This window comes from Schistocerca nitens, chromosome 6 (assembly GCF_023898315.1).
Source record: "Schistocerca nitens isolate TAMUIC-IGC-003100 chromosome 6, iqSchNite1.1, whole genome shotgun sequence".
NCBI classification, from domain to species: Eukaryota; Metazoa; Arthropoda; class Insecta; order Orthoptera; family Acrididae; genus Schistocerca; species Schistocerca nitens.
The window spans coordinates 114,022,757-114,042,299 of NC_064619.1; the positions used below are offsets into that span (position 1 = coordinate 114,022,757).

A 19,543-nucleotide genomic window follows, 5' to 3' on the forward strand; every position below is an offset into this window, starting at 1 on the left:
TAACATGGAAAAGAAACTGAATTCTTATTTTACCTCTTCAGTCACACTTCACTGATCTATATTAGCATATAGCTGTATGCCAACATTCTGTGCAGTACACTTCAGATATAATAGCTTCTCATGTAGAGGCCTATGTGTAACATGGATTTCCAGTTCATTTGATCAGATCCTCTTTCCCAGTTTTTAAATGTCTTATAAGTATTCAGATAAATTCTCTATCCTTGTCCATTCATTGTTTGATATTAAAAAAATAAAGAAATAAAAAAATCACCTATATGTCAGTCATACGAGTAAATTGACCTAGTCATATGATAAATTACACACGTATTTAATGAATTTTTCTAATGAAAGCAGCAACAAAGTGTAACCACATTACATATATCATTTCTCTCACTTTTATTATAATTTTAAAACAGTACAAACTTGTAAACCACGTCACGAGTCGTCGTAATTTTCACAATAATTTCTATTCCAATATTTGTTACTTTATGAATAGTTTCTTATAGTGACCTGTACAAAAATATATCTACTTTATTGCATTAATTGCCTGAGCATTGCGGATCACTGTCAAACTATTTTTATAGATTTTACAATTTGGTACCATGTATGTGGCAAGGCCATGATAAATAAAGACCAGCACTAATCATCCACATTTATTAATTTCTTTAGTACAGCACTAAATTTCAGTAATTACAGTTCTTTCAGCATTCTGCAGCTAATATGTTAACATTCAATTCTAGTGTATTCTTTTTTTAAATATCCACATTTTTTGACCAAATATTTCTACTGAACCAGAACCACTGGCGGAACACAGTTTACAATAAACACATTGATAGGAAGAACTACTTTTAAAAAATTTCCCATGTTTTCCAATAAATTACAGATAAAAATAACATGCATTTCAAAAAGCCTGGAATGATTATGTTCAATTTGTGTAAAATGACATGAATTCTCATTTTTTTCTGATCACTCGATATGCTCTGAGTTGCATTTCATTTGTGATGCAATCAATTTCAAAGAACATAGCTGCTAAGAAAAATGAGCAAAACCTTAAAAAAATGCATGATGAATTTCAGTGCATACTGCAGCTTCTCATTTCAAAACAGGCACCACAAAGGAACAGAATGTTTACAGTGTACACATTACAAGACAGAAGCTATACTTATAAACTACAAATATATCTCATCACTTGGCACATTTAAGCACATTTACAAAAGCAATTCTGAAAGCAAATTTGCAATTGGGTAACTATGGTATTTTTCTGATCCTAAAAAAGTGCAAGAATGTTTTTAAGCAGCTTCAAACAGTAGAAAGTCTGTGAAACAGCAGTTGCTTACTTCAGTACTGAAAAATTACATATGAAACAGAATTCTTTAGCCTTTTTTGTTTACAAATGTGTAGTAATGCAATGGACATGTTTGTTGAAAATGACTTACAAAAATATTTGAAATTGATGAAAAAGAGACCTTTGAAAATATAAAAATAAGTTTATTCACAATTCACTAATAACAGAAAAAAAACATACTGAGCCAGTTCACTAATGGAACAAACAAATTACAAATATTTATATACAAAAAAATTGATAAAAACAGATGTTATACCTATAATTCACACATTTAGATACAGCTGCTTTAATACAGTGCTAAACTAGTTATTAAGATCACAGTATTTGATAAATAGTATCTAAAAATATATACAATTGGCACCTCAACTTCTCCTTATGCCAGATCTACATTTGTTGTGTGACTTTCCAGCTGGATTTCTAAGCTCAAGAATATAATTTATAGGTTAGGGCTTTTTAGATATACCGTCAGCATCCATGAAAGGGTGAATGCCTTAAATTATTAAGCTATTTAATACAATAAAAGTGTTATGGCATGTTCTATAGTCATGGTTCTTTTCAAAACTGCTCTGCTGTCAGCAGATATGGTTGTGTATTGTATGTGTGATGAATAGTTTGTGCGTTAGGTTTCCTTTTATTTGTCAGCAGCAAGTAACTTTCAAAACATAGTTTAAGAATAAAATTCCTTCTGCTTTTTTCTGTTCTAGCAATCAAGACCATAAGACAACAGAAGTATATGTACTTACAAACATCGGAATAATCTCAATGATGTTTGAAAATTGGACTTGTGTAATCCACTTGCTGTATCCAAGGACGTATTTCATTTGATTTTAATCACTATATAAAAAACTATATATAAACAACTGCATTCAATGAACGGAGAATCTAGAGTAAATGAACTAATTGTTGGCCCATAGTTTCATTTGTAAATGAATGGACAAAACGGTATCCAAAAATATACTTCTTTTCAATATTTATTCTCATTGTTTTGGCTGTTGTTAACCACTGTATCAATATAATTATGTAGTTCATCAGTTGCAAAATAGGCATTATGCATTTTGAAGGAGATAGATGACTGCTTCTCATTCTTAGAATCAAAGCCAATGAGAACAATTAATTCCCAATTTTGATTCTACATGTTAAGCTGCACCAGATGTCCTCTAAGATGACGCTATTATTTTAAAATAATGACAGTATTAAACAATCAGGTTACTTACACAGCCATTATCAATATCAACGGTGATGCTTGTAACTGTGCAGTACTAAAAGTTGCCACAAATTGTGTTTCTCACTTCGTTCAGCCATGTTAAAGGAAAAAAAGATAACTATGAATGCTGAACACATTTATGCTTTTCAATGCCTTTGTTTCGTGAAATGTAACAGAATGAATACACAGCAGTCTTCAATGTTATTAGTTTACAAATACACTATTCTTTAATTTCGTAAGTAGTAATGGAAAATTACAAAATGCTGACTTGTGATACACCTGGACCTATGACAGCAGAGCAAAAACTAATATAACTAGCACAAAATATTTTTTATGCTGTTGATATTTGACTTGTGCAGATGTAAACTTAGTCTTGTTCTTATAAAGAAGTGAATAACTCAATAAAAAATTTTTAATTACATAAAATATATAATAAATATGATATACAAATAATAAGCACAAATCTGTGAAAGAACACTATCTAAAAAGCCCTTCTTCAACTAAAATTTCAGAGAACAGTCACTCTACTAAATAATATTAAATCACAATAATTTTACCAGCATCTCTGTCAATCAGTACTGCTTGTACAATGAGCTAATCAAGCAATGAATGAAACATTTTTTAGCATTTTTGATCAATGATAATCAGAAAATGGTGTAAGCAGAAGCCACCACTGCAATTTCAAATTATTTTCAAGAACATTTGCTATGGCTTGCACTGTACTTATGAAATTTGATTAATGCAATATAACGTCTTCTAATTTTAATACATGCAAAATTTTGTAAGCTGATATCTCCATATTCCTAACAAAAAGTGCTTCATAATATACCTACAAACAATACAGACACTCTAAAATGAATTTCTCACTTACATTATCATGCAATAAAACCTGCTGCTTAATTTAGTTTCTGTGCAATATGGTACAGTATCGATTAGTTGCTGGAAAAATGATTGCAATAGTAGAGTTGAAAAATTAATATACCAGACACCTAGTACACAGAATACACAATACTACCTCAGTAATAAATACTGCATTTAATAAATTCTAACGTAATTGTTAACATTTTTCTATGAGAAAAGAAAATTTTGATGTAAGTCTTCTGAAATTAGTCATCCTTATCAAGATGATGAGCGCTGAGCACCATCTTCTTCATTTGTTCATACGTAATCCACAATACTATATTCCAGCTTACCAGACGACAAAAGGATGGCATAAATCTGAAATAAAATATCATCATGAGAAAATAACAACAGATTATAAATTTATTATTTCCTAAAGACAATTTATGTTTCTTTCAATTCACCAGAAGTTTAGATGAGTATGCCTCTTTGCAAAACATAATATTCTTACACAAGAATGAGATTTTCACTCTGCAGCGGAGTGTGTGCTGATATGAAACTTCCTGGCAGATTAAAACTGTGTGCCCGACCGACACTCGAACTCGGGACCTTTGCCTTTCGCGGGCAAGTGCTCTACCATCTGAGCTACCGAAGCACGACTCACGCCCAGTACTCACAGCTTTACTTCCGCCAGTACCTCGTCTCCTACCTTCCAAACTTTACAGAAGCTCTCCCGCGAACCTTGCAGAACTAGCACTCCTGAAAGAAAGGATATTGCGGAGACATGGCTTAGCCACAGCCTGGGGGACGTTTCCAGAATGAGATTTTCACTCTGCAGCGGAGTGTGCGCTGATATGAAACTTCCTGGCAGATTAAAACTGTGTGCCCGACCGAGACTCGAACTCGGGACCTTTGCCTTTCGCGGGAGAGCTTCTGTAAAGTTTGGAAGGTAGGAGACGAGGTACTGGTGGAAGTAAAGCTGTGAGTACCGGGCGTGAGTCGTGCTTCAGTAGCTCAGATGGTAGAGCACTTGCCCGCGAAAGGCAAAGGTCCCGAGTTCGAGTCTCGGTCGGGCACACAGTTTTAATCTGCCAGGAAGTTTCATATCAGCGCACACTCCGCTGCAGAGTGAAAATCTCATTCTGGAAACGTCCCCCAGGCTGTGGCTAAGCCATGTCTCCGCAATATCCTTTCTTTCAGGAGTGCTAGTTCTGCAAGGTTCGCGGGAGAGCTTCTGTAAAGTTTGGAAGGTAGGAGACGAGGTACTGGCGGAAGTAAAGCTGTGAGTACCGGGCGTGAGTCGTGCTTCGGTAGCTCAGATGGTAGAGCACTTGCCCGCGAAAGGCAAAGGTCCCGAGTTCGAGTCTTGGTCGGGCACACAGTTTTAATCTGCCAGGAAGTTTCGATTCTTACACAAGTTTGGTGATTTGGCATCAACAAGTGGTGGATTCCAAATAGGATGTCCTTTGTTCCTGTTCATAAAATATAAAATTTTGCAAATATTACCATAAAACCTGCAGAAATTCTATTATTAATATATGATGGGCTGTTTGGGAAGAGCAAAGTTGTCTTGGTTACACATATTCAGAATGGTGACAGAAAAAATGGTGATTTATGCACCTCACAAACCAGAAAAAAAGAAAGAAAGAAAGAAACAGATTATGTATCAGTGATGGAAAGAGTTTTGACCCATTATTAAGTCTTTCTGCAGAAGACACTTTACAAGTTACTAAATGGAAATCATATTACTTTCTATAAAATGAAATGGATACTAAAATTTAGAAAATGTTTGCATAGAAATTTTATACTGATTGTGTGGAATGTAGCACATAATACCATCAGCCATCATGAAAGAAAATGTATTTACAAATCTATTTTCTTCACAAAAACTGATCAAATTACAGAGAGAGTACTGCAATTCACAAGCATCTTCATAAAACCTTGCTGACAAATATGAAAAGATACATTGATATCTTGGAAGATGGTGCCCTTGTTTGAGAACACCAGAAGCATTCACTCCACTTGCTCACCAAAAGCTCCCCTAATAATCCTTGGCTGTAATCTGTCTTTAAAGAGTGGCAACAGAATAAATGCAATATCACGAAATTGTATCCCCACCACAAAGCTACCTCACTGCATGTGTTAAGAGTAGATATTCAAATGCAATGGTTTGTTTTGGCATCTGTGAAACAAGGCAAACCCTAATTTTCTGGAAAGATCTTTCTGGGTGATTCATTATATAACATTATTATTTTCAGATTATTGTTGATTAAGTTGCAACATTGTTACCATTTGCATCAATATGCTGACATGGTCTTAGTGACTAATACATGTTTGTACAGGCCTTCAGAAAAATATGTTCAATTTGTGCAGGTTGCATTAGGCAGTGATCATTGGAACATTTGCTCATTCAACTGATTAAGTTCTGACATCCATTTTGTGATACTGGCTATACAGTCCTTTGAGAAAATTTGCCTCTGCCACGGTTTTGTCCACAGTTATTTTTCAATGACGTTGCTCTACCATGTTATATAGATTGTAATCATCTTCAATACTGGCATTCAAATATGCCGTGATGTGCACTTTTCAGCACACTAACTCAATGTAATCATATTGCACTACTTAGCCTCATTAAAATGCCTCTCCAAAACCGCATTGCCATATAGCAAATTCTCTCTCTTCAGCCTAATCATGAACAGTCACAAGAAATGATTAGTGTTACTAAATAATTAGAGAGATGCAATGCGGAACATTTGAATTTCTTTTAACTGGTTATCCACAGAGTGTTGTAACAAGTGGGAAATTCAAAACCTGTAGAAGAAAGCGGTCAAGCTTAAGTTTTTTCTTGGCTTATGAGATAAACGTGGACAGCTCACATTATGAGTGACTGCTTGTCAAAATAAGGGACCCAATATACATTCTCATCCTGCATACAATTCATTTCAGCACACTTTTTGCATCATGTGAGAGACTGATTTTGTTGACAGATTGGAATGATCTGTTCATTGGAGATACATTGCAGAGTCGAATATCATATTGCTAAACTATTCTCTGTCTTATCTTTTCCTCAACAATGTTATTCACAATTAGATCCACATGAGGCTCTTTGCATACTAATAAATGTCCATGTTTACTCATGTATAAAAGAGGAAGATTATGGTTTATCATGCCACGAATGACATAGTCGCTTGAGATAGACCACAAGCTCAGGTGTTGGAAAAATAGATAAGGAAATCAACTCTGTCCTTTTCAGAAAAACTATCTTGGTATGTGTCTTAATAATACACAGTCTGTGTGTGTGTTTTTCATCGTCTCAATAAGGATTTTGTCCAGCTTAATGCTTAATCCTGCTTGCCTGCTACTGCTCATCACCTTCTCTATATGCTGGGTAGCAATCTATTCCAATTTATACAATTATCTTGGTGAAGGAATTTCACAAACCCAATAATCTAACTTCCACCTTCGCTTACAGTTTGTTGTCTGTCAATATTCATATATTTTTTCTAAAATTATGTCTTTGTTAACTAGGCATGTATAAAGCAATAATCTTGTATATTCATTTTTAGCTAAATCCTCCTTGCAGATGAAAGTAATTGACTGATCCTTTGAATCCACAATGGAAACAAACCCATATTACCACTTGTAACTTCTCATAAAAGTCTGGACATTCATTAGTTCATGTTGCACCTTTCACATGGTTCTTAATACTCCTTCCAGTCTACCCATGCTGTTTAAGTTGCCAATCTCAATGGAACACAATAATATTTGCAAAAAATATAAAATACTTATGGCATACTAAATATCTATAAAATAATAAATTTTATACAGGGTATAAACTATTACACATGACATGACAATTAGCTTAAATCCTTAATGGAAGGTACTTCACAAAATTAGTGATCAGTGTAGTCTAAAACTGAAGACTTACTAAAATTATTTCTCAAATTGAATTTTTACTAAGACCATTACTTCTCCAATCTTGAATACCACGTACCAAAATTTAACACTTCCACACATATCTTATACTGTTACCATAGACCAAACTGGTTACAACATTCATTAAAAAATAAATAAATAAATAAATAAATAAAAAACCAATCGATCATTCTAAATTCAAGAAATTATGTGCTCATTTGCTTACAGAATTTTCAAGTTGTTATATGCTTGTGACAAAAATATAGTTGTATTAGTAGAGATTAAGTTATGAAATGAGTGCTACAAGTATACTGATGGATCAGGCTAGCTATGTTACAACCTGATGAAGAAAGTATACTTTAAAAAATTAAGACAGTTTCCAAGAGCCTTGAAGTGTTAACATTTATCTAATAACACAACTGATCAGTAGTTTCATATTATTTTAGCACAAGATGTGAAACAGGTTTATTTTCACCATTATAGAATTATGAGAGGAACACGTACCCTTTGTAAAATGCTGCAGGCCCTTCTTGGGACAGCATACGCACAGCACAATCAACAGCTCCTTTATACTCTCCTGGAGCAGAATTCATGTAGCGTGTTTTCACTACATCTACTGGGGATGCAGCCACTGTTGTACAAAAACCTGAAAAGATAATTGTGGCTATAAAAAACAATTCTTTGCACTATATTACTTTTGTATTGGGACTGTGCTCAATAAATATTTCATTCAGAAAATTAATTTTTTAAGGCACTTACCTGCAATCACTGCTGATACAAAATGACATGGCAGTGAGTCTGACATTATGTTATACATAATAAAGGTGTCCTTGACTAGATCATAGCAGACAATCTCGGAGACATTCACTATTGCATTGCGACTCACATTTGGGAATGTTCCTGTGAAGCCAAAGCACACAGTTTAAAAAAATATATCTGTAAATACTAATAGCATCAATAATTTGCTGTTGTGTATTTTGTCATAATAATCACACAATATTGTGGAACACTGACTGGAGATGAAAATCCTTGCAAGGAAAAAAACGTCAGCTGTAAAATTCATTAGGTAGAGGGGTTGCAATACAGAATATTCAGAATTAAATTGGAGATGTTCTATCATTCCGTTTTATCAGTTATACAATTTTGATGATCCAAAATAAAATATTTTGATTTGCATAAATTTGACCAACAACAAGGAATGGTGCAGAGGCATCATTTACTGAATGCACTGTATTAGAGGACCACTGACAGAATGGAAAGAGGTCTGGCAGACAGACATGGTCCGAAGATTAACTGTTACTTTCCTCTTGTTCACAGACTGTGTAAACAGTTTCTACCAACAGTTTCAACATCTGGAATGATCAGTGAAGGACATGAAGGGTTACAATGTGCTTTAATGTTTGGTATTTGTTGTTATTAATACGAAGCAACAAAACTATAGTCCTTCTCAGTCAGCTGAGCCACTTTAAGAGTGATATTATTTATTACATTATTTTGTTATGTTCCAAGGAAATATGTGAAAGATTTACTATCAGAAAATTTGTCATTATATGTGTGTTTTACAGGATGCTGATTACAAGCCATACATGGGCAAGAGACATTAGATGTGTGTGTCTATAAATACGGGATCCTTGCTTGTTATTGGTAGAAATGAAAGGAATTAGTCAATGACAATGAAACAAGCAAATAATTTTAATTAACATAGGTTCAAAAACCAATAGTTTTCCTGATAACATCTATGCAAAACTGTAGTCATGCCTACGTTGCAGCACTGTTAATGTCTTAAGGCTATTTTTATGCTTCAGCTTCACTGGTGACATGTCACTGTCAGTTAGTTGAGTATGTTACTTTCATTAGTGTGAAGTGAACAGTGACCATAAAGTAACCAGTCACAGCTCAAGTTTCGGGCTATGCTGGTGGTATGCAGGTAGCAAGGTGGAGCATAAACATAGCCTTATGTTCCAGGTACCAGTTTCCATAGTGAACAGCAAACACAATGTACATGTGTAGCATTTGAAATGGTTGTCATGGCTTTACACACTTTTCAGGTGAAGAAATGTCTGACATACACTTCATGTATGGATGTGCTGCTAATGGCAATGCACAGGAGGTGGTGGTGGTGGTTAGTGTTTAACGTCCCGTCGACAACGAGGTCATTAGAGACGGAGCGCAAGCTCGGGTTAGGGAAGGATTGGGAAGGAAATCGGCCGTGCCCTTTCACAGGAACCATCCCGGCATTTGCCTGAAACGATTTAGGGAAATCACGGAAAACCTAAATCAGGATGGCCGGAGACGGGATTGAACCGTCGTCCTCCCGAATGCGAGTCCAGTGTGCTAACCACTGCGCCACCTCGCTCGGTGGCAATGCACAGGAGGCAGCATGATTGTACCATGAAGTGTATTCTCAATGAAGACAGCCAGATACCAGAACATCCACTAAGTCCCATCAGGGGCTGCATGAGACTGGTTCATTTAAACTCAACGTGTAAAATGCACGTAGACCAAGAACAGTGTCATCACCACAAATGGAGGAGCATATATTAGAAACAGATGAAATACTGGGCACAAATACCAGAAGGATTGCTGCAGCAGAACACATCTCTCCCTCCACCATATACAATTGAGATGGTTGTACCCATGTCATGTACAAAGTGTGTAAGCTCTGCCCACACCTGACTTTCCAGTCTGGGTTGTCTTCTACCAATGGGTCCTTACACAATTTTGGAATGATCCCACAGTTCCTTGTGCACGTGCTATTTACGCACAAAGCATGCTTTACCTCAGACGGTGTTATGAATATCTACAACACACCCATTTGGGCTTATCAGAACCCATATGCTACCGCTGAAAAGGTCCATTAACACTCGGGCAGGTGATGTTGGTGATCAGGTGATAGGGTCACATACTCCCTTTGTCATAAAAGTTCCAGGACACATTTTTTTTTATTTATGAGTTTTCAATACTAAAAAGGAACAAATGTTTTTATGTTACCTGGTATATGTGCGGCCTCAAAATTATCTGGCCATGTTTCTGCACAATTTCACTAGGTGGCAGGGCTGTGCATAACCACACACTGGGTTCTCGGCGTATCAGTTACAGTGACACAGTGGATGCTGATTGTGAGCAAAGAGAGAACACAGAGTTCTGCATTAAGCACAGGAAAACATCTAATGAAGTGTGGACAATAATTAAGCAAGCATATGCAGGCAAGGCACTTCCAAGAAGTCGTCTTTTTGAGTGGTACAAAAAGTTTTGTAAAGGCAGAGATTCAGTGCGAGCTGATCCGAGAACTGGTCTCAGGTCTACAGCATATATCAATGCAAACATGGAGCATGTAAGGCGGTTATTTCAAGAAGACCACTGTGTAACTGTGTGTGCAATATCAGAAGAACTTAATTTGAATTGTGATGTGCATCATAAGATTTTACACAAAGATTTAGGAAAATGGAAACTAAATGCACAACTCATTTCTCACACACTGAAGAATTTCTGCTAAACTATGCATTCTTTGATAGTCAAGGATTAGTTCATCCTGATTATGTTCCTCCAGGTCAAACGGGAAACTAAACTCTTCACATCAATGTCTTAAAATGTTTGTGGAAAGCAATTTGACGTCGGCACCCTGTTTTCTCAGGACTGGTTCTTATTGCATGACAGTGCAAGACCCCATACTGCTTTATCTGTTACCGAGTATCTGGCCATACATCCACCTTATTTGCCCTACCTATCGCCTTGTGACTTTCTTGTGTCTGGGAGTGAAAATGTGACTGAAATGAAAGCTTCATTAAGATATTTCAGACATCAAACGGGCTGTGACAAATGGGCTTACAAGTCTCAGAGTTGAAAATTTCCCTGCTTGCTTTGAAGAATACAATTATGACAGATTTCACTTAATAGTGTCGCAGAAGAAGCTGAGTAGCACCGTGGTATAGTGGTTATGATACTAAACTGTTGCATCGAGGGTCGTGAGTTCAAAACTCACCTGGACTGTACAATTTTAATTTCTATATCCAGTTTGAGTAAATTCTAGAAGTATCCACAGATTGACAGGATCATTGCACTGGAATGTTCTGTAGCTGTGACATTATTCTGGTGGAGGCGCTGGGTATTGGGGCTTGTGATAGCGCACATTATCGACAACACAGTGGCTCCCATCAGGCCACGACAGAGCCGCCGTTTACGTGGCGAGAATCCGAGTTTGAGCGATATTCAATAAATCGCAATCTATCGGAGACAGAAGAAGAAGAGGACATTACGATGACAGCAACTGTGTGACACCACATGAGACATCCTCCCGGGTTTCGGCACCAAGAATAATGTCACGTACAAGAAGGTGTAATTAAAGGAATGACAGACACTAACTTCACTACTTAACGAAGGTTTATTCAGCACTTGCACATACAAGAGCGCAGAGCGAACTGCCTCCGGCCAGAACACATACAGTATATACACAGCTACAGAACATTCCAGTAGAATGATCCTGTCAATTTGTGGCTACTTCTAGAATGTACTTGAACCAGATTTAGAAATTAAAACTGTACAGTCCAGGTGAGTTTTGAACTCACGACCCTCAATGTACCTGTTTAGTATCGTAACCATTATACCACGGTGCTACTCAGCTTCTTCTGTGACAATATTATCTTTATATGAGAGATACTGAACTTACTGTTGATAGTGTTGATGAATTCTGGGGATGCATTGTGGATGGTTGTCAGTGTTCTCAGAACATGGCTGGGATTTCTAAACGTGTATGAGCATCAATGAGGTGACATACTGAAACATACCTTCGCATGAACGGTGGCCATGTGGAATACTAGTTTTAACGTGTTCATCCTCAACTGCATATCTGCAGTTTGGATCCATGGATACTCTGTTATAAGGTGTCCACATACTCAGTCATAATATATTGGTTTCCCAACCTATGTTTATTAGGCTTATTTGCTTGTTTCAGTGGAATGCTCTAAACTAGTCTAAACTGTTGTACAGAATAAAAAGAATTTATTACAGGGAAGAGTCTTGCATAAAATTCTCACCTCAGATTTGAAAACATGGGATTTATTGCTCACTTACTTTTAATTCTACTAGAATGCCAGTGAAAACACATCTCGAATAATCGAGTACACTTTCCTACACAGCGGTAAGTGAAGTATTATTCAAATGCAAACTATTTTCCTCTCTAATGTTCACCAGATCATTACTGCAGTTCCTTTTGAAGGATTCCATATTAGTAACCACAAATTCTGAGATGGAGGGTGTACAGAAACAGAAATCCATGATTATTGAACAGGGCCTTACATTAGAGTGAAAACATCTGTTATGAATGAACAAAGTTGTCCCAAAATAAGGTATAGTAGAGTTAAAATAAGGAAAGTAAACAAATATGATGCTGTGACTCTTGAAATTTTCCCGGCGTATCGAATATTCCACAAGATTTCGGGATTGCAGCCGGATCTCATCGACTTCTTTCCACGATATTTCGGCTGAAAACCTTACAGCTACCTTCAGGCGAGTGTTTGACACTGGAGATTGCTAGTGCAAGTTGCTCTATTTATACGTAAAAGTGCCGCTGGCGCGCGTGCGCAAGTTACCGTAGCATGCACGCCACCTGTCGGTTCCAAGGCCCTCTACAATATTAATGCATCTATGGAGCGCAAAAGAATGCGTGAAAAAAGTAAGTAAAACATACACGCAGTTGTGTCCAAAACAATAAAATGCAAAATTTCAATATTAAAATTAAAATTACTTGTCGCTCGACATGTCAGAAGCCATAAAAAGTTATCTTTTGGTTGAAATTAAATAAACCAACGGGTCCCAGGTCTTATTCAATAAAAAGCTGCCATCACGGTTAATGAGATTTTCCGCTAAACGTATTTCCACGGATTCCTTCACAACTGAATCCCAGAAAGATCTCGATGGGGTCAAGATTTTCGTGGCCGAATAATCCATAGTATGTCCTGTGGAAATACAATGTTCGGCTATGGCCGACTTACTGGGCTGTAAAAGGCGAGTGTGGCGCTCATGTTCAACGCAGTGGTCGTGTACTGTGCATGTTGTCTGACCAATGTAGGCTTTCCCACAGTCGCATGGTATTTTATAAATTCCAGCCTTCCGTAATCCCAGATCATCCTTGGCTGAGCCCATAAGAGCATGAGTCTTTGTAGGTGGCCGGAAGATTGCTTTCACACGATGTTTCTTTAAAATTTTGCCTACTTTCGATGAAATGTTCCCGACATATGGGAGAAATGCTCTGGACTTAAACACCTCCTTTTCCTCTTGATCTTGTGGGTGGTCACATTTTTTCCTCCTTAAAGCAGTACTGATCTGATGTGCAGAATATCCATTACGTTGAAATACAGATTTCAAGTGCTCTAATTCATCTGCAAGGCTGTCTTTATCAGACACGACATGTGCCCTATGCACCAACGTTTGAAGGACGCCCATAGTTTGTGACTGGTGATGACAGCTTGACGCCTGCAGGTACAGGTCCGTATGCGTGGGTTTTTGATAGACAGAATGCCCCAATGACCCATCCACTCTGCGTTTAACCATGACGTCCAGAAATGGTAGGCAACCATCCTTTTCAACTTCCATTGTAAACTGAATGTTTGTGTGGATGGAATTCAGATGTTGTAAAAACCGAGAAAGCTCTTCTTCACCGTGAGGCCACACTACAAAGGTATCGTCCACGTACCGCCAGAAGACATTTGGTTTCAACATCGCCGAATCGAGAGCCCTCTCCTCAAAGTCTTCCATATAGAAGTTTGCTACCAGAGGGGACAGAGGACTACCCATGGCAACACCATCAAGTTGCTCAAAATATTCATTATTAAATAGAAAGTAAGTAGAGGACAGGGCATGGTGAAACAGCGCTGTTATATCTGCCGTAAACTTATTGCTGATAAGTGACAATGAATCCAAAAGAGGGACCCTCGTGAAGAGTGAAACGACATCCGCAACTCTGCGGACTTTATCAACAGACTGAGAACACTACAGCTGAAGGATTCGGACTTGTTAGTAAGTTTCGATGTCGTTTTACTCTTCACGAGGGTCCCTCTTTTGGATTCATTGTCACTTATCGGCAGTAAGTTTACGGCAGATATAACGGCGCTGTTTCACCATGCCCTGTCCTCTACTTACTTTCTATTTAATAATGAATATTTTGAGCAACTTGACGGTGTTGCCATGGGTAGTCCTCTGTCCCCTCTGGTAGCAAACTTTTATATGGGAGACTTTGAGGAGAGGGCTCTCGATTCGGCGATGTTGAAACCAAATGTCTTCTGGCGGTACGTGGACGGTACCTTTGTAGTGTGGCCTCACGGTGAAGAAGAGCTTTCTCGGTTTTTACAACATCTGAATTCCATCCACACAAACATTCAGTTTACGATGGAAGTTGAAAAGGATGGTTGACCACCATTTCTGGGCGTCATGGTTAAACGCAGGGTGGATGGGTCATTGGGGCATTCTGTCTATCAAAAACCCATGCATACGGACCTGTACCTGCAGGCGTCAAGCTGTCATCACCAGTCACAAACTATGGGCGTCCTTCGAATGTTGGTGCATAGGGCACATATTGTGTCTGATAAAGATAGACTTGCAGATGAATTAGAGCACTTGAAATCTGTATTTCAACATAATGGATATTCTGCACATCAGGTCAGTACTGCTTTAAGGAGGAAAAAACGTGACCACCCACAAGATCAAGAGGAAAAGGAGGTGTTTAAGTCCAGAGCATTTCTCCCATATGTCGGGAACATTTCATCGAAAGTAGGCTGAATTTTAAAGAAACATCGTGTGAAAGCATCTTCCGGCCACCTACAAAGACTCATGCTCTTATGGGCTCAGCCAAGGATGATCTGGGATTACGGAAGGCTGGAATTTATAAAATACCTTGCGACTGTGGGAAAGCCTACATTGGTCAGACCACACGCACAGTACACGACCGCTGCATTGAACATGAGCGCCACACTCGCCTCGCCTTTTATAGCCCAGTAAGGCGGCCATAGCCGAACATTGTATTTCCACAGGACATACTATGGATTATTCGGCCACGAAAATCTTGACCCCATCGAGATCTTTCTGGGGTTCAGTTGTGAAGGAATCCGTGGAAATACGTTTAGCGGAAAATCTCATTAACCGTGATGGCGGCTTTTTATTGAATAAGGTCTGGGACCCGATGATTTCTTTAATTTCAACCAAAAGAAAACTTTTTATGGCTTCTGACATGTCGAACGACAAGTAATTTTAATTTTAATATTAAAATTTTGCATTTTATTGTTTTGGACACATCTGCATGTATGTTTTACTTACTTTTTTCACGCATTCTTTTGCGCTCCATAGATGCATTAATATTGTAGAGGGCCTTGGAACTGACAGGTGGCGCGCATGCTACAGTAACTTGCGCATGCGCACCAGCGGCACTTTTACGTATATATAGAGCGACTTGCACTAGCAATCTCCAGTGTCAAACACTCGCCTGAAGATGGCTGTAAGGTTGTCAGCCGAAATATTGTGGAAAGAAGTCGATGAGATCCGGCTGCAATCCCGAAATCTTGTGGAAAATATGATGCTGTTGAAAATAGAGGGTAAGTAAGGGCCACAAGGGGTGAAATTCTTAGTGCTTCCAAAAGAAACAATTACAATAGAAAATACTAACAGTAGCTTTCAGGAGTTTCATGTATCTTCTTCATGAAGGAAAGAGAGATTGTTTAGGGAAGGTGGAAAGCAGAGGCAGGTCATTCAGACCTTACACTGAGTGGGAATCACTGGTTGTGATAACACAGGGAGACAACAATGAAGAAAAAGGCATCAGGGAAAGTAGGCAAAGATAGTACACTGGCAAGACTGCTTTATGTGAATAAAAGAGTGCTAACACAGAAATAAGGCACTCACAAGTGTTTCTTTCCACTCATCACATTTTTATTCACACCTCACAAACTTTACACAATTTTCAGGACTCAGCCTACAAATGTTTTCAAAGGAAACTGGCAGAGAATCTATCAAAACTTAGTAGATTAATACAGAAGAACTAATTTTTTTACAGTTTCTCTTCATTTTTATTAACATCACCATGATGATTTGCATGCATGGGAATATGCTAGTATCATCACATGAACTACGGATGGAACTTCTTGACTGATTAAAACTGTCTCGGTGCAGCAAATTGTTTTAACCTGTCATGAAGTTTCACATTAATATACACTATACGCAGAGCAGAAAATCCGTTCCAAACTGCAGCTGTAATGGGAGCACAAGGTACTCTTAGAAACAGTCAACACAGTCATATGTGAATATGACACTGCAGAGATGACAGATTATCACAAGAAATTATGAACAATAAATAAGGTGGTATGGGATTTTAGAAAACCAATATGATGTACAATAATTTTGTGATTAGTGCATCAAAAATTGTAGGATCACAGAGCTATGTTCTTCAATCATTACATTCCAGAATATAATTTAATAATACGAACGGAGAAAATCAGCACATCAAGCAGCAGCAGACAGAAACATACACATGCAAAAGAGATGTATTAGGAAAACTGCTAGCATACTGGTCTATGGGCTCCTTCTTTATGGCATAAAAAAGACTTGAAATAAAAAGTGACTAGTAAGGTTAAAGGACAGAGGATAAGCAACAAGAAATTACACCTACAACATCAACTCTGGGAGACTTAACAGACTGGATATGATGAAGAAATTGGTAAACTAGCAACTATGTCTTTCTACACATTTCTGTTTTTGGAACTTGGTGAATGGTATTGACATAACAGTATCAAAAATATTTTCAGATTGATTACTTTCAAAAATGGATTTTAAACAATATTCATTAATCTGTAATACATTACAATATAATAGAAATACTTTACTTGAATAATATAAACATTTATAACCAACAATGAAAGTCAGCTAACAACAATTATATCATGGTCTGACTAACCTCTCCACAAACCACGCATTCCTTCCTCTGTAGCTATCTTTTGATAAGCCTGTAATGTAGACTTATATCGTACATCAGTGTTCCCTCTTTGCTGAGCTTGGAACCGAACTTTTACAACATCTGTAGGCTGTGCTAAAAGTACAGCAAGACCACCTGTTGTAATACCAGCTGCAACACGTGTTCCAATGTGCATCCCACCAGCCCGAGAGTTACCTGTAAACAATATATTTCTGTCTGAGATAGCGTTTATCAAGGAAATGTATGCATTTGTAGTTGCTAATGTAAACCACAATATACTAGGGAACTATTTTATCACCAACACAGAATTTTTCACAGTGAAATTGAAAAGTTAACTGAGTTTAAACTGACACAATAACTGATTTAGTATGTTGAGAATACAATAATAACAGATTTAAGTCAATATTACGTTTATATGGTAGATACTGAACTTACTGTTGAGACAGAGGATTTCCCAAATAGTGGTAAGGAATAAGGATTTAAGGGAATGTTGTTAGTAATGATGAACAAACGACAGACAAATTAGTTCAGTACAATCTACTGTACTGGAAGAGCAACATTTATCTTTCACATCACTATCAGAAAAAATGTTAAGCACATTGTCTTGACAAGCAGATTACTTTTTTATTGATCATTTAACTGAATTAATAACAGCTAATCTTCTTCAACAGTTCTTCCAGTAGACTATACAGAAAAATCTGAGTTCTTGAGTTTATATAAAGTTCAGAGATTCTCCATAAATAATGTCATCTTTATAAAGGACTTCAGGAAAGATATTAACAGTTAGGATAAACCAAACCTGGACTCATGCATTTCTTGATCAGGAATATGGAGGATCAGGTCAAGTATGACATAATTTATGGTTATCTCTTTATGCTTGCATTCTGATCATCTTTGCTCGAGCTGGTGCCCGCGTACCATCTAGCAGTTGCTGGTACAGGCTCTTGACGGAATCGTAGAGTCCCAGACGGACAGAAGCAAAGCACATCTGGCGCTGCAGACCCGCTGACAGCCCGTTGTACAAACTCCTGCAATAAAAGCTCATCCAATTCCTGGTTCCACCCAGACCCACCCCCCACAGGTTGGCATAGGTGCAGTTACTTGAACTACACACTGTACCCCAATAACAAAGAAAGCCATGTTCTTAGGCTATTTTCTTTATAATGTTTACACAAAGTGACATTCAGAGGCTTGGTGACCCAAATCACTATTACTCTCATATGTGATTAGTGTGACAATGATATGGATCAACTGTACTCAAATGTCAGCCTAAGGACGCTGGCTTCATAATTTGACTCAAAGAACTAATCGAGTTGAGTATGTACTTGCCAGTTGGGAGGGTTTAGGAGTATAACGTACCTTGCACCTTCCTCACGAACTATGGTCCCTATTGTTCCCACTAGCCCATGATATCGTAGATTTGCAGTGCGGACAAGAAGTGCACTGCCATTTTCCATGGCTACAAGGGGACGGCCTTCACCCTGAATCTGAAAGTAAACAAAATCATTACTAATAATTCAAGATAAATTCATTAATTAGCAGTTGTAACCAATTGTCTTTACATCCACTACACAAGCTTTCAGAATAAGTTTTATTAAAATATAGTTCATAAAACACAGGAATTTAGGATTATGAACAATAGTGATCTATTGACTTGATATTATAATGAGCAAAATGAGTGATGACAACACGCTACAGATTTAGTGGTTGAAATTATATTACATGAAATCAGTCATTCATCCTTTTTTTACACACTATAGTTCTGAGTATGTTACCTGATTAACATGCAAATTATAGTACAGTGAAAATATGGGGTTCACAAATACAGGTACAATGGGCAGAATAAAACAGTATTATTAATATAAGCTAACAATAATTTCATTATTTCAACAAACATAAATTCTTTTTTCAACACTTACCTAGCTACAACAATATGGAAAATATAGATTCCTGTTCACCACACAGAGGAGGCATAGTTGCAGATAGGCATAATCAAAAAGAATGCTAGAAATATTTCAGGTTTAGGACAAAGTCCTTCTTCAGAAGTAGAAAAATCAGAAACATTTGTGCAAGCGGAAAAAAAAAACACACACACACACACACACACACAGCCACTGTCTGGCCTTAGTGCACAGATACTGGTTGTGTGTGTGTGTGTGTGTGTGTGTGTGTGTGTGTGTGTGTTTTGCACTTGCGTCATTAGTGTGTGTGAAATTTCTACTTTTGAAGGACTTTGTCCAAAAGCAGAAATATTTCTCGCATTCTTTTTCACTGCATCTGTCTG

General features: G+C 37.4%; 1 protein-coding gene across 1 annotated transcript in view; it reads right to left on the minus strand.

The window, feature by feature from the left end:
* Nucleotides 1-640: 640 nt before the first annotated feature.
* The window catches only part of LOC126263690 (mitochondrial uncoupling protein 2-like), a 43,012-nt gene continuing 24,109 nt past the window's right edge, over nt 641-19,543 (minus strand). Inside the window, exons 4-9 of the mRNA XM_049960816.1 lie at nt 18,619-18,746; nt 18,178-18,287; nt 17,242-17,454; nt 8,064-8,204; nt 7,809-7,950; nt 641-3,767 (exon numbers count right to left, since the gene is read on the minus strand). Of these exons, the coding sequence (XP_049816773.1) occupies nt 3,656-3,767; nt 7,809-7,950; nt 8,064-8,204; nt 17,242-17,454; nt 18,178-18,287; nt 18,619-18,746 (846 nt within the window). The 3' untranslated portion in view covers nt 641-3,655. The remainder of the gene's footprint in view (nt 3,768-7,808; nt 7,951-8,063; nt 8,205-17,241; nt 17,455-18,177; nt 18,288-18,618; nt 18,747-19,543) is intronic.